General features: G+C 42.7%; 1 protein-coding gene across 3 annotated transcripts in view; it reads right to left on the bottom strand.

Moving 5' to 3' along the window:
- Positions 1-13,185, bottom strand: part of LOC145500186 (uncharacterized) — a 154,304-nt gene that overhangs the window by 792 nt on the left and 140,327 nt on the right. For all 3 annotated transcript variants that reach the window (XM_081479667.1, XM_081479669.1, XM_081479670.1), the window contains exon 5: positions 536-12,548. In XM_081479667.1, coding sequence (XP_081335793.1) covers positions 536-12,548 — 12,013 coding nt within the window. The remainder of the gene's footprint in view (positions 1-535; positions 12,549-13,185) is intronic.

Raw genomic sequence — 13,185 nt, 5'->3', positions numbered from 1 at the left:
ACCAAAATAACCCCTGAGACCACACCCATCAGCCCTTTTCCCCTTTCTCCCCACTGAAGCTGTAGAATCACTGCAACAAGAGTGTTTAGTGTGTGAAATTCGGGTGATGTGTCTGTTGGCTGGGAAATGTTTGTATAGAAATGTCCCGGGAAGTAGAGGTTGGAACGCTTCTTTTGGGAAGAAGGAACAGGTATAAAATTTCAAACCACTGGAGATACTGTTTTAAAACAGTTTTTTTTGACATTCTCAGATCAATTTTGAAAAATATGATCGTTGTGTACCGCCAAAAGTCGAGCATTTGGGTCGACTTCGCACGTAGCTTACCGTTTTAAGTTTTTAATTCCCCAGAGCAAAAACAGGGGGCATTTCTATTTTTTATACCTCAATGTTGCTTATCATGTTGACTTCCAAAGGCGTGGCATATGTTAGCGTTTTGATGGAGGACTTTCTTAAAGTTTAATCTTTCAGGAATATTTCATGGCGTCCATCAGCTGACAAATAAAAAGGATCTTATTTCGCAAAAAAATGAACTAACCTTAATTTGGTCCTGGTAAAGGCCCAAGACGGCATGGATATGGCCAAGTGTTAGAACCTCCGGGAAAACAGATTTGATTGCTTCTTTCCACTGTTCATTGCTAAATTCTTTTCTTTCTATGGTAATCTCCATGGGCCAGAGGGATCTCTCCACCATGTGCTCAATTAAAGATAGTCCAGGTTCTGGTCGCGTCTCCTCGGCTGATATATAGCGAAAAATGAAGCGACGAAGAGCTATAGTAATTGGCGCAAGGGGAATGTGGTCAGATCCCACGGTACTGTTGTTCTCAATGGAAATGGACATCTGCTCCCTTGTGTCGCTTGGCAGTTCTTCTCGGTACATGTCGTGAATGCCTTCTGTGGCCGAGTCGGCTAACAAATCTTCCAGGAATTCATAAAGTGATACAACGTGCATCAGCAATACGGCTTTACGTGGTTCTGGGAGAAGAAATGTTGGAAATGGTCTTGAATCTGCAAGCCATCGATCCGTGAATTCTATCAAGGGTTCACTGGGCTCTCCAGATTCATGTTTCTTTAGGAGACAAAGAACTATTTCCATGTGTTCCAGAAGGTCTTGCACACCCTTGAGGCTACGCTCCTTTAGACGTTGCAGACCAGCCTGGACATCCTGAGTTAATGGTTGCTGTGGTACTATTGTTTCTAGGTCATCCAGAATACCTTTACATGCATGAAATAGCTCTTTGGAAAACATGAACTCGCGCAGGCCACCAGCAGATGACAGGTACGACTTCCCCAACAGGAAACTAACAGCCAATTCTTTTTCAATCCTTCCTATGTCATAAAGTATTTCTCTACCCTGGCCATACTCAGTGTTGTGCTGGGAATGCTTTAAAATGTCACTTGACCATTGATAATGTATTATCTCTTTCTCTTGCGCATCTTGTAGGTGTACCACTTGGACAACTGCTGAGTCTCCTTCTCGCTCCAAGAATCCAAGTGCTGGACATTTTCTAGACGTTGCAATATCCAGTACCTTTCGAACAAAGTCATTCTGGATTTCCTGCAAAACTTCTAGGGCAGTGCATAAAAATTTTCCGTTATCTCTTCTTTCCACCAGGCAAAGAGAAATTGGTGACATTTCGGTCATGTGTGGCACTTCTGTTCCTATTGCTTCAGTAACAGCTGGACGAATCTTCTCCCAGGATGATTTAAACTTCTTGAAGGCGTTTCCTAGCCATTCCTTTTCATCATCAGTAATTTTCTTAGAATGGTGTTCGCCACGGATAATCTCTCCAATTCGTAACCTGGACGCTTCTTGTCGGCTTATCCGTCTACTCAGTTGAGTTTCCACAATTCTGGTCCAGATAAGAAGGGTACTGAGGTGTGAAACCATAGGAAGACGATCGTGGAAATCTAAAAACAAGCCAAGAAGTGGATGAGCTGCTTTGATTTCACTCCCTGCATGCATGTAGTATGCGCGCAAGCTGTTGAGGCTTTTTGAACTGGTTGCCCGAAACAAGCGTGGAATATGTAACTTCCTTTCACTTGTGTCTGCAAACTGGAGATTGTCACATTCCTCAATCTGTCTCTCAATTTGAGACAAAGACTCGGCGACGTTAGGGATGGAAATCTTCCTTTTAACACAAAACTCACGAACAAGGGGTCCAATTGCGTCTGAAATCTCTTGCTCCACCGATAGTCTCGTGATTTCTGATGTGCAAAGGTTAACAGAAGTGAGGATGGGTGCCGTTACTTCTAAAACGCGATGCAGGAGCGAAATAACTTCCTCCTCTACACAACTAAAGAGATGGCACAAAGCAGAAATATCACTGACAATGTGCTGGAAACAAACATCAGCAAAACTGTTTCCTTCGTCTTTCTTGACCATGTTTGCAGCGAAAGATTCAGCATGAACTATTCCAAGTGCAAGTCCTCCATACAATGCTCCGTGTACAAGAAGATGAATTATTCGGAAATCTGAAGGGCCTAAAGATCTCACACAACAGAAAATGTCATCTGATGGTGGGAGTAAAATGTAGCCTTTCACTGGTGAACATGCCTTGTGAAGTCCTTCATCTTCTTTTTGTTCAACTTCAAGTGTGCATGATGTTTTGCATTCGGGGCAAGTAGCAGAATCTCCCAAATGTTTCGAGGAAGATAACGTACCACAGGAGCAGAAATAAAAGGACGTGTCTGCAGAAATAGAACTGGAATTTCGGTGCATTTCATATGGGGACTGTGGGCTATTAGCTGATGCCAAGATGAATGTGTCCCTTGTCCTTCGTGGCTTCACAAGGTAGGAAAAGAAAGCCTGGAGTTCGCTTTTCGTCCCAGTGTAATTTGACGTCAACAAAATGCAGAGATGAAGGATCAATGCTGCTCTGTGGACATCCCTTGGGGAGGATTCTGGCGAGATACAAAGTTCTCGAACTTGGAAATCTTTCTTTCCAGTAACTCGCTGGAGCAGTGCGGCATAAGGTGGTGGCAAATTGCTGATCTCATCGCTGACAAAATCTATGGCTTTCTCTTCAGAATCTCCTAGATTTCGAATGGATCGCACCAAATAAAACCACTTGGTCAAGACGGCTGCAAGCTCAATCTTTTGGGTAGATGTTTGCTGCAAGTTGATAAGTAAACTTCTGAGTGGCTCTTGTTTTTTCTCATATATCAGACTCGCTAAAGCCCCCTTGGCTGTAGTTTTCTCTGTTAGCGCAATGAAAGGGTCAAAACTTAGTTTTCCAACCAAATTTTGGTCTTCTGCGTGCCACTCCAAGGCTTTTAGTGCCGGGAGTTTTTTGTTGCCCCAAACGATTTGCTTTATGGCGTGAAGTGGCAAATCTTTCCGAAGCTCTCGAAGAAAGTACAATCTTATCTGCGATGTCCTGACTGAGGCCAAACGATTTTCATTTGAGAGGAGCACTGGATTCACTTCTCTTACAAGCATTGAAAACTCTGTGTCATTGGCCAGAATACTAGGCTTTTTCAACGTCAGCCTAGCAAAGGAACTGAGAAACGACCTCAAGTATGCCATAGCACACACCAGGGAAAAGGCATCCGTTTCACCTCCTTTACAAGGCCTGGATACAATTTCTGCTGCCCTTCGTAGGTTTCCAATACATTTGTCGCTTGATCCAGATGTGGTGGCTAAATCGATTAGAGGGAAACCAACATCTAAGATAAGATCGCAGCACATAACGACAAAAGGACAATCAAGTTCAACGTCTCCAGTTAGTGCTGACAAAGCATGACACATATCTTTAAGGCCTGGATGATTTTCCATTAAGGAAATATCATGTAAGAGCTCTTCAAATATACCAGGGCAGCAGTGATTTTCAACGTAAAAAATCTGATGTACAACAGGACCTGCGAGCTTTACAAGCGTGTTGTCCCCACTGCAAGAAATTCTGCTCAAAATGACCCCACGTAAGGGTGTGTCTGGGTTAGAGTCAATGCAACGTGTGTAGAGAAGGACGCGGAATTCTTTCAAGTTGTTAAAGTCCTTATCTTTATCTTCAAGAGAACCTACTAGCTTTTCAATCTGCTCAAAGCAATCCTGAGAGTCCAGATATCCCTCGGAAGCGTACATATGACCAATTTCCCCCATCCTATAGAGAGTACAAGGATCGATAGGAGTTCGTGACAATACCAATGAAACAAAATCGTGGCAGAGTCTCAGAAAATGGAAGGCAGGGACTGAAAGCTGCATCCTGCTCACCATTGACAGAAGGAGACTGACCGATCGCTGCCAGTGACTTGGATCTTGAAACCGTTCGACTAAATCGGCTGTAGGAAATAGAGCGCTACAAAAGCTTTCAACCAGTAGTTCCACGAATGTTGGTGGAATGTCATTCTCGTCTATATCTTTGCTTTCGTCTTCATTTTCCTGTTCCCCAATGTCCTTGACTTCCCTTTGTACCTCCATTTTTGGGCCTTCTCCTTCGACTTCTCCTTCTGTTTCCTCTTCATTGCCTTCAAATAACTCCGGTGAACCACTGAGGTTAGTTTCGAACATTGTTGAATACTGCTTTTCAAACATCATCTTGTCGAAGGTGACCACAAACGGAGAGGTTAAGGTTTTTACATCCACGGGTACAATATCACGACATTTGACTGACAGATGAAGGGCAGAGAGGAAGAAGGCTTCTTTCATCCAAAAGGCACAGTGCAACTGAGTTATAAGAAGAGCAAAATCTCCACTTGCTGGTACTCTTATATGCTCTGATACCACCGACTTCAAAAGATCAATTCGGTCATCCCGTTGAAGAACCCCAGCAAAGTAAGCTGTTTTCAAGTCAAGGAGATCATTGACATAAGACTGAGGAATACTTTGAAGATGTTCATTATCAAACACCTGCTGGATTGTCCTCTTTATTTCTGGCAAAAATCTTCGAAGCTGCGCTTCAAACACATCAGCTTCCAATTCTCCATTTTCATCGAGGTTAGCATCTTCTAACTGTAGACGCCTGACGTCATCTATGAACAGCGACTTGATTTTGTCCACTTTCTTGGCAAAAACAGAGGAAAAAGGAAATTCCAGCTTGTGGCGATGACCCGACACAAGGTAAGACTCGGCGCCTTGAGATTCAGGAATATCTTCAATGCAGAAGATGGCCTCGTCAAGCAACAACTCTGTCCAAACGTGCAAGCTGTCATCAGAAGTAGGTTCAAATGAAAACATCTCTTTTGGCCAGACAGACTCTTTCTCCAAGAAGTACACAATCTTTGCAAGTGGTTGTTGTATTAGATGATTGAAATGATGTTCAATGGCACCAACCAAAGTGGAGGAGTTCACTAGAGCCAGGCGATCACTTGCCACTATCACTAGCCAGGACAAACTTTGTAGAGAATCGTGAGACTTTCCGTTTTCTTTCTTCCTTAGCAAGTTGACGACAATCTTCTTGAAACACTTCATCATCGTAGGGGACGATTTCAGCTGCTTTACCAGGTGTAAAACAGCGTCTAAAGTAGGTTGTTGTACTGATGAATACTTGATACGGGTGAAACACCACAGCAGCTGGTCAGACGCGATTCTTTCAAAGGAAAACGACTCGGTATCGAGAAGATCTGTGACGTTCTCTTCCAAAAGAGCCATAATTGGCATAACTGGTTCTTCTAGCGTATCAATTGTCACCTGTTGCCAACCACTTAGGAAGCTAAATTGCCACTGCGGACTTTCTACCACTTTACATTTGCTTGCACGTTGGACGTGGACGATTATACAAACATGTTTGGTAAGTTGCTGAAGATTTCCAGATTTGGAGGAAATGTAGGCGTTCCTCTGGTCTTCGATGAGATGCTTAGCAACTAGCATATGAGGAGCATCAAGGTCAGGCTTACATTGAAGTACAAGCATATTTGCATTGGATGTCCAGAAGCTCTGCAGCTGCTTTGCTAGTTGTTTCTCTGACTTGAAAGCACTTAGTTTTTCTGCTTGGCAATTCCCCAGACCAGTTAAAAACCGTGCGACATTTGTATGGATATTGCTGTGGGTCATTACTAACAGCTTCATGCCTCTCCTTGTATCATTTTGATCTTCAGACCTTGTTTGAAGATCCTCTAGAACTTGTCGGAGATATTCTCTGAGGCCACTATGAACAGGCTTTGAAAAATAGTTGGTGAAGAGCAATTGCACCTCATCCATCATTTGTGTAGACAAATCAGACCTCAAGCTTCTTAAGACGCCATCTGGTGTTGCAATCGACATCAGTTCTTCCTTGCACAGCTCAGCAAGCTTGTGTTTCTTGATTGACTTATCTTTGTTAAAGTGGAGAACCAGGGATGGGAGAGTATCTTCATTGAAGCCCAGAAACATGTCTGTCTCATTGAAATGAGACTCAAGTTCTTGAACAGTTGAAATAGCTTTAGTCCAGTCTCGGAGGCTAGAGATGACATCCTTCTCATCGTCGTTTAGGACATCTGAAAAGCGTAGCAGCTGCTTCTCAAAACGATTAAGGAAAGGAGGATCCGTGTAATCAACCCGTTGTTCGTCAATAAGCACAATACAACGAAACCCATCATGAACTTGACACATTGGGTTGCTGAAAGGTCCAAGAGCAACTCTGCAGTTCTTTTTCTGTCCAACAACAGTGTAATTCTGATTCAGCATGTCGTAGAGGCTTCCATAGATGCTCTCTAAATCACGTAAAATTAGCACACAATTTCTCTCCATGCAAAGAATGATACGACTTAGGATGTTGTAGTTATACTCCTCTGACTGGTCTTCTTCAAAGCGACTTCCAAAGATTGTGACCTTCTCCTTCTCCAAACTCCTCAACGTTTGGTCTAGAATACCAATGGCAGAGTCTCCATTTGTTATTAACATCATGTGACGCGCAAACTTGTCATGAAGGTTATCACAGATAAGATCTGTGACAGGAAAGGACTGGGTGTCTTCTAATACACGCTTTGACTGAAAATGTCCTAAAAACAATTGTTGAATCTTATTCAGCTCAAAGGGAAGACCTCCAAAGTTTCTCTGTAAGGCACGCTGGGTTCTTGTCGTCTTTTGGTCGTCCTGGTGATGGGCAATAGACTTGTCACAATTGGAAGAACTCAATGATTTCACTAGCGAATAGTAGTCGCGAAGTCCATGGAAATTCTCATGTGTTTGTGCTTTCTGGTATTCCTGGTAGGCCTTTGCAAGGCAATGAAGCTGATAATCATCTGGGTACGAACTCGGTGCGTGGATGTATCCGGGCGATGTGCCCATCGCGAGATTTCCTTGCTCCAATTGTGCTTCTCTGATAGATTGACCAGTCTGAAATAAGTCTTGAATATCAGGCTCAGGTCGGGACAGGTGAATAGCACGGTTCATCTTGGCAGGGTCAAGGCACCAGTTAGAAATACCAACCACAGCGACATCAGGAAGTTGCCCATTACCAGGTTCTAACAAACTGTGTAGAACTTTTAAAGGATTGAAAGCGGACACCTCAGCTAAGCCAATCTCGTCCAAAAGAACGACTGGGAGAACATCATTTGCACCTTCAACGTTATACCTCCTCGCTTTCTCAAATACTTTGAGAATCCCTTCAGAAGTTGATGACTCGGAACCTTGATATGATACAACATACAGTTGAGGAAGCTGTTTCAAGAAAGGATCCTTTGAATCCTTGCCCCTCAAATTGCTTCGAATAACTTGCATAGATAAGGACTTACTGCAACCAGGTTTGCCAACAACAAAAACAGGAATGCGGTTTAGAATACAAACAAGGATCACAAAGACGTTTTCTCGAAGAGCAGCGTTTTTAGCAGTTCCTTCAGGAAGGTCCATTCGGGCCAAGTATTCTTCCTGCTCCACCCTGACAATGGCATCACAATGTTTAGCTTCAAAACCTTGCTCTGCTTTTCCAATAAGGTTTGATATCTCACTGTCAAATTCCTCTCTTCTCTTTGCTGTCTGCAGACGTGACCGGTAACAGTGAGCCAGTGCCAACACCACAGATCGCACCTCTAGTGAAACACTGCGAGTTTGCTCATAGTAGCCTTGGATATGGGTTGGAATCTTGGCTGGTGTAAGTTTTTCCCGTTCTTGTAAAATCCTATGAAACCAGTTCATGAGAACAATACAGCGATGAACATCTCGTAAACTCACACAAAATGGTGTGTGTTCAAAATCTCGAATCAATCTCTGGGAAGAAAAAAGAACTTCAACCAGCAGACGTCCATGCTTGTTGTCAAAAACACCCTCCACCATCCGAGCAATGTATCTTCTTTCATCTTCCGGGCTTACCGAGCCATAATCCCAGACATAATCAATCATTGTCTCTGGAAGTGGGTGAACACGGTACACCAGTCTGGAGTATTCATCTGTGGAAATTTTCTCACCAAGGCCTGAAGTTAATATCTTTCCCACTGGGCGAAGTCGATATGGGTTACAAGCAGCAATGAACACAACGTTGGACGGTAGTGGCTTTCCTGTGATAGTGCGATGACACATGATCTCATTAATGGTACCAATGTAGTCACAGGTGTTGATTTCATCAAGAAATACCCACACCGGTTGCTTACGCCTCTCTGGGGACAAAGCTTCTTTCTTTATGTCTTCCACGAAATTTATGATGTGAGTTTCTGTAACACCAGCATGAAAATTGAAAACATGAAGAGGAACATCACAGGTTTTGGCAAGGTATCTCACAAGGCTCGTCTTACCACATCCAGTTTCTCCCATAATAATTACTGGAATACTGGCTCTAATGCGAAGCAATATAAGGACCATTTTGAGGATATTATCCGGTGTCAAGGCATACTTTAAAGATGGATCAGCATGGCTTGCTGGTTCAGTTGTTTCAGTTGCCCTTGCTAAAAGTTCAAGCTTCTGTTGGAGCTTCTCTTGATTAAAATTGGCGTAGTCTTCTAACTCCTTTCCTTCTTGAATTTTATACAGAGTTCGGACACTTGGAGGCACTAAAAGCAGCTCCCGATACAAGACAGAAATTGTCAATGCTCTCTGAAAAATTAGTAGCAAGTGATTGTTATCGGCCCACTGAATCATGCCATCCACACGCTCGATCATCTTACTTGCAGTCTTTACAGACGAAAACTGGGCCTGCTTGAGCACTTCTGTTGCTTGCTGGTCTGAGATAGCTTCTGACTGTACCGATTTACAAGTGACGACAGATCGAACTGCAAATTCTCTTGAAACCTGTAAAAGTGCTTCAAATAAGCGCGTTCGCACATCGTGTGATTGACCAAGCATGGCTTTCAAATTACTTGGTTTTAGGAAAGGACTTGCTGAAAATTTAAGGAGTTGATCTGCAAATACTCCAAGAAAGTTCTCGACGATGTTATAGGAGATTTCTCCAGTAGAAAAGTACTTCTGTAGAAGTGTTATGCATCTTTCGCACTGCAGTGGCTTCACCTTGTTGGGACCACTGAATATAACCTCCTTACTCTCCAAGGTTCCAACTTCATAAGCATTAAGATAGTTGCAAACCACTTGAATAGGACTTGAGGACTCCACACTAACCACATAATGCTTGTAACCCTCAAACTTGACGTGGATTGAGGTGAAGCATTTTGTAACCGGTAATGAGTCTTGTAGCCAGTCGTTCAAAGTGTTTGCAATTTCTATGTACACTTGCTTAGTGGGAAGATGATAAATTTGTGTCCCTGAGGAAACCATTCCCATGACAACAAGCTCAAATAAAAATGTATCCAGAGCAAGTGGATTATCGACTTCACCGATGTCCAGATGAATGCAATCACATTCTCTCATTTGCAGACTCGCCAGTCGATGAGCAAGATTACTGCGAGACAGTGGTCCACTTATAGGAAATGTTACAATAGCTTTCTCTTTTTGGATTGCCTCACTAAAGATAGTTTCTGTTTTTCCCATACCTGGGAGGTCTGAGGTAACTACAGAAACGTTTGGCAATGTTTCCATGAACTTGACTCTTAGTTTGACTTCTGTCATACCTGTAACATTGCGAGCACCTGATGCAAACTGATCCACAATGTGGTGATGAGGCCCTCCTCGACAAACAAGGCTGAGAAGGTATGGGTCATTAGAAACACTTTGGAGATCTTTTATACCAGCCACTAAATCAAACTGCATGTCATTTGGCAGGCTTTCCACGTTGGCTAGGCAGTGTAATGTGGGTCCCTTTGGGTGCCTGTAAGCTTCAAATGATCTTCGTAACAGGCGTTGAATTTCTTCCCAACTTGTGTCTTGATTGCAAAAAAGAACTTGATTCGGCGCTGGGTGTGTTCCTGTCGTCAACTCAAAAAGGGACATCACCACATGGACAGTCTGTGTGCTTCCTTGTTCCAGCACAGCCAGAAACAATTCACCAGGTTGTACTGCCCCTTGAAGATGATGTTGGGGTACTTTGTAAAACGGTGGTTCTGCCAAGGGGAGGAAAAAAGCATCCAACGCCTCTCCAATGGCGCATAAATCTCCTTCCAACGTCTTTCTCTTGGGATTTTGATACAAACCAGAAAGTGTATCAAGGGAATCTATTGTAAGAGAAGGTTCTATAAAGCGAAGGAGATCATGTACGACACTCTTCTTGGATATTTCCCCTCCACCAAATGCAGGCATTTGTGCAAAGAAGTCACTGAGAATCCACAGCTGATCAGGATGAAAGTAATTCAAAAAGAAATACTTTTTCTGCATAGCTTCTAGTATAGCTTTCCACTGTGTTATGTTCTGTGCCATGGTTCGGGCTTTTTCTTCAATCTCATGGGCAGAAGAAAGTTTCACCCAAAATGCCTTGTAGTCTGGGTGGCCAGTGTTATGAAGCACAGCAGCTACGCTCAGTTTCTCCATTATCTGGTCAACCTGCTTCACAAACTCATTCAAGTCAGCTGCAGAACATTTGGTGTGCCCGTCACCATGTGCCTTACCACTGTGATGTTTAGAGTCGATATTGACGATGAGGAGGGCGCGACTCCGTAAATCTTGTAGGTCTGTTAATCTGTAACAGGTATGTGGATCACTCTTCTTTGGACCTGGTCTGCCTCCGTCTCCTCCTTCACTCTGGCCACTGTTCTTCTGCCTCTCGTAGGTCAACAAAACTTCCCAGGAACCATCATCATTTCGTCCGAGCTGGTAACGTCCTCTCTTCAGAGCATTGCTTATAATTTCCTTTGTCATCTCCCCCCGATTAGCAACATTCGTGTAGAGAGCCCTCAAACTGTGCACATTGCGACTACATTCATCTATTTTAGCAGCCATTCCCTGCTTTCCCTGCAGGCTGTCATAGCAGTTTTTCAGGAGATGTAAAAATGCCATGGGGTCAGCTGGTTTGTCTTGCACAATGTTCTTCAAAAATCGGTGAACATCAATCAAGTGTGAAACAGTAGCTTCTGAGACAAACTGGTCTGAATGTTCTTCTACAACGTCTATCAGCACCACCATATCTTCTCCGACTGTCTCTTCTACGAACGAAAGTAGCTCACGAGACTCTGACAGGACACTGACTACGTTGGTCAGATCTTTGTCAAGGCTGCTGTCTACTGTGACCATGGTCTCCGTTTCCAATGATTCACAAAGACTCTTCAATGTCATGGGTTTCAGGTGCAGGGGTGTGACAAACTCTTCGAGAGAATTCTTTATCATGGGACAGTTAGTGTTGTTGTATCCAAACACTTCCAATGTTGATACCAGTTGTTTGACCTTTTCTTGGACGAGGGGATACTTCAAGTAATCGACAAGCATTTTTTCCTTTGCCTTTGTGACTCCTGGCCTTCGAAAGTAGTCGCTGATAAATTGAAGCTCTTTGTGCAAGTCATCTGCATTTTTGATTCCATAAAGAAGAATTTGCACTTCTTGAATGGCAGGATCACTGTTTCTGTTGAACAATGGATTACAAGCCTTTTGAAGCCTTTCGATTCCTTTGCTGCTAAGCAGTTGCATAACTTGATCAGCTGAGCCAGATTCAGGGTTCGCCACCATTCCACCATTTTCAGTTTTAAGGAGAGCACGCGCTATGTTGAAGAAAAAGTTACTTTGCTGCAAGTTATCAAGAACCTCTGCAGATTCAATAAGAGGAAACAGAAGAGAACCCCAGTAACTGTCATCCAACACTTCGTTCAAGGATTTATTTAAGAACTTCTTCCTCTTGTTTATTTCTTTGCTTAGTTCTGCAACATCTCCTATTTCTGCAACACCGTCCACTACCCTTTGGACAAACTGGATGGAGTGTTCCATTTTTGAAAATGTTTTTTGAAATTTGAGAGCTTTCTTGCAATCTGTCCAGATTTCATTCTTCCACGTTGATTCACTGCGGCACTGTTCTGACAGTTTTCCTTCAGAAGCATCAATTAGTGAGCACAATTTTGCCAGTGAGGTAGTCTCCGCTTCTTGAAGTTGCAGAAGGTAACCCACCCGAATGTTGTGCTCTACTATTAAAGCCCTCAAACTCTTCAAGGCCGAGATAACTACTTTAACCTCAGGAAGACTGTGTAGTTTGCTTGTGGGTTTTAATATCCGAAGCAAGAAAAACCACACCTCTTTCATTGGTAACATCTTCGTCAGAACTTCTTCCACATCACTTTGGTTTGCAGGAATTTTGGCCAATTCCAAAAGATACACAAGTAGCTCCCAATGTGCCCTAGGTTTAAAGTTGAAATTAACAGTTCAAATTGTACACGTACATTCAGACACAATCATAAATAAAACCAAACTAATTGCATACTCTTGCAATGTTTTCAAGAAACAGGTGAAACACTTTTAGTTAGACCTATGAGTGTTATAATAATTATAACTGCAGCTATTCTATATACACTGCATTGATTTCGAAACAATCAGGGTTTATCATCTCTATTATAGATCGTTTTCACTGTCACGCAATAAAAAAATAAATCACAAACCATTCAGTGGATAAGTCAAGAAATTATGATCTTATAGGAAATAGATAGAGAAGGCACTTCTCCAAGTTTTAGGTTTGTGCATTTTCCCAGACTGCAGATATTTGTCAAAATATTTCCTAGAAATTTACAGAGCCCGGTATGGAAACCCCATGTTGGTGCACCTCTGTGGTGTACCAATATGGCGGCTGGAAAATAGTGTAAACATCTGGAACTTACTTTGGCTATCTAGGCGACTGATTATCTGTACTGAAGAAACTAACATTTTCATAAACACTTTTCCTAATGATCTAACTCCTAAAAAAGCTAAAAATCATGAGATATGTATATATTTTTCGACAAATGCAATTGTAGCTTTGTGCCACGCACCGCCATAACTCT

Source organism: Orbicella franksi, chromosome 10 (assembly GCF_964199315.1).
Source record: "Orbicella franksi chromosome 10, jaOrbFran1.1, whole genome shotgun sequence".
Classification (NCBI taxonomy): domain Eukaryota; kingdom Metazoa; phylum Cnidaria; class Anthozoa; order Scleractinia; family Merulinidae; genus Orbicella; species Orbicella franksi.
The sequence above is the reverse complement of the archived record's forward strand: the minus strand, read 5'-3'. Positions and strand labels throughout refer to the sequence as shown.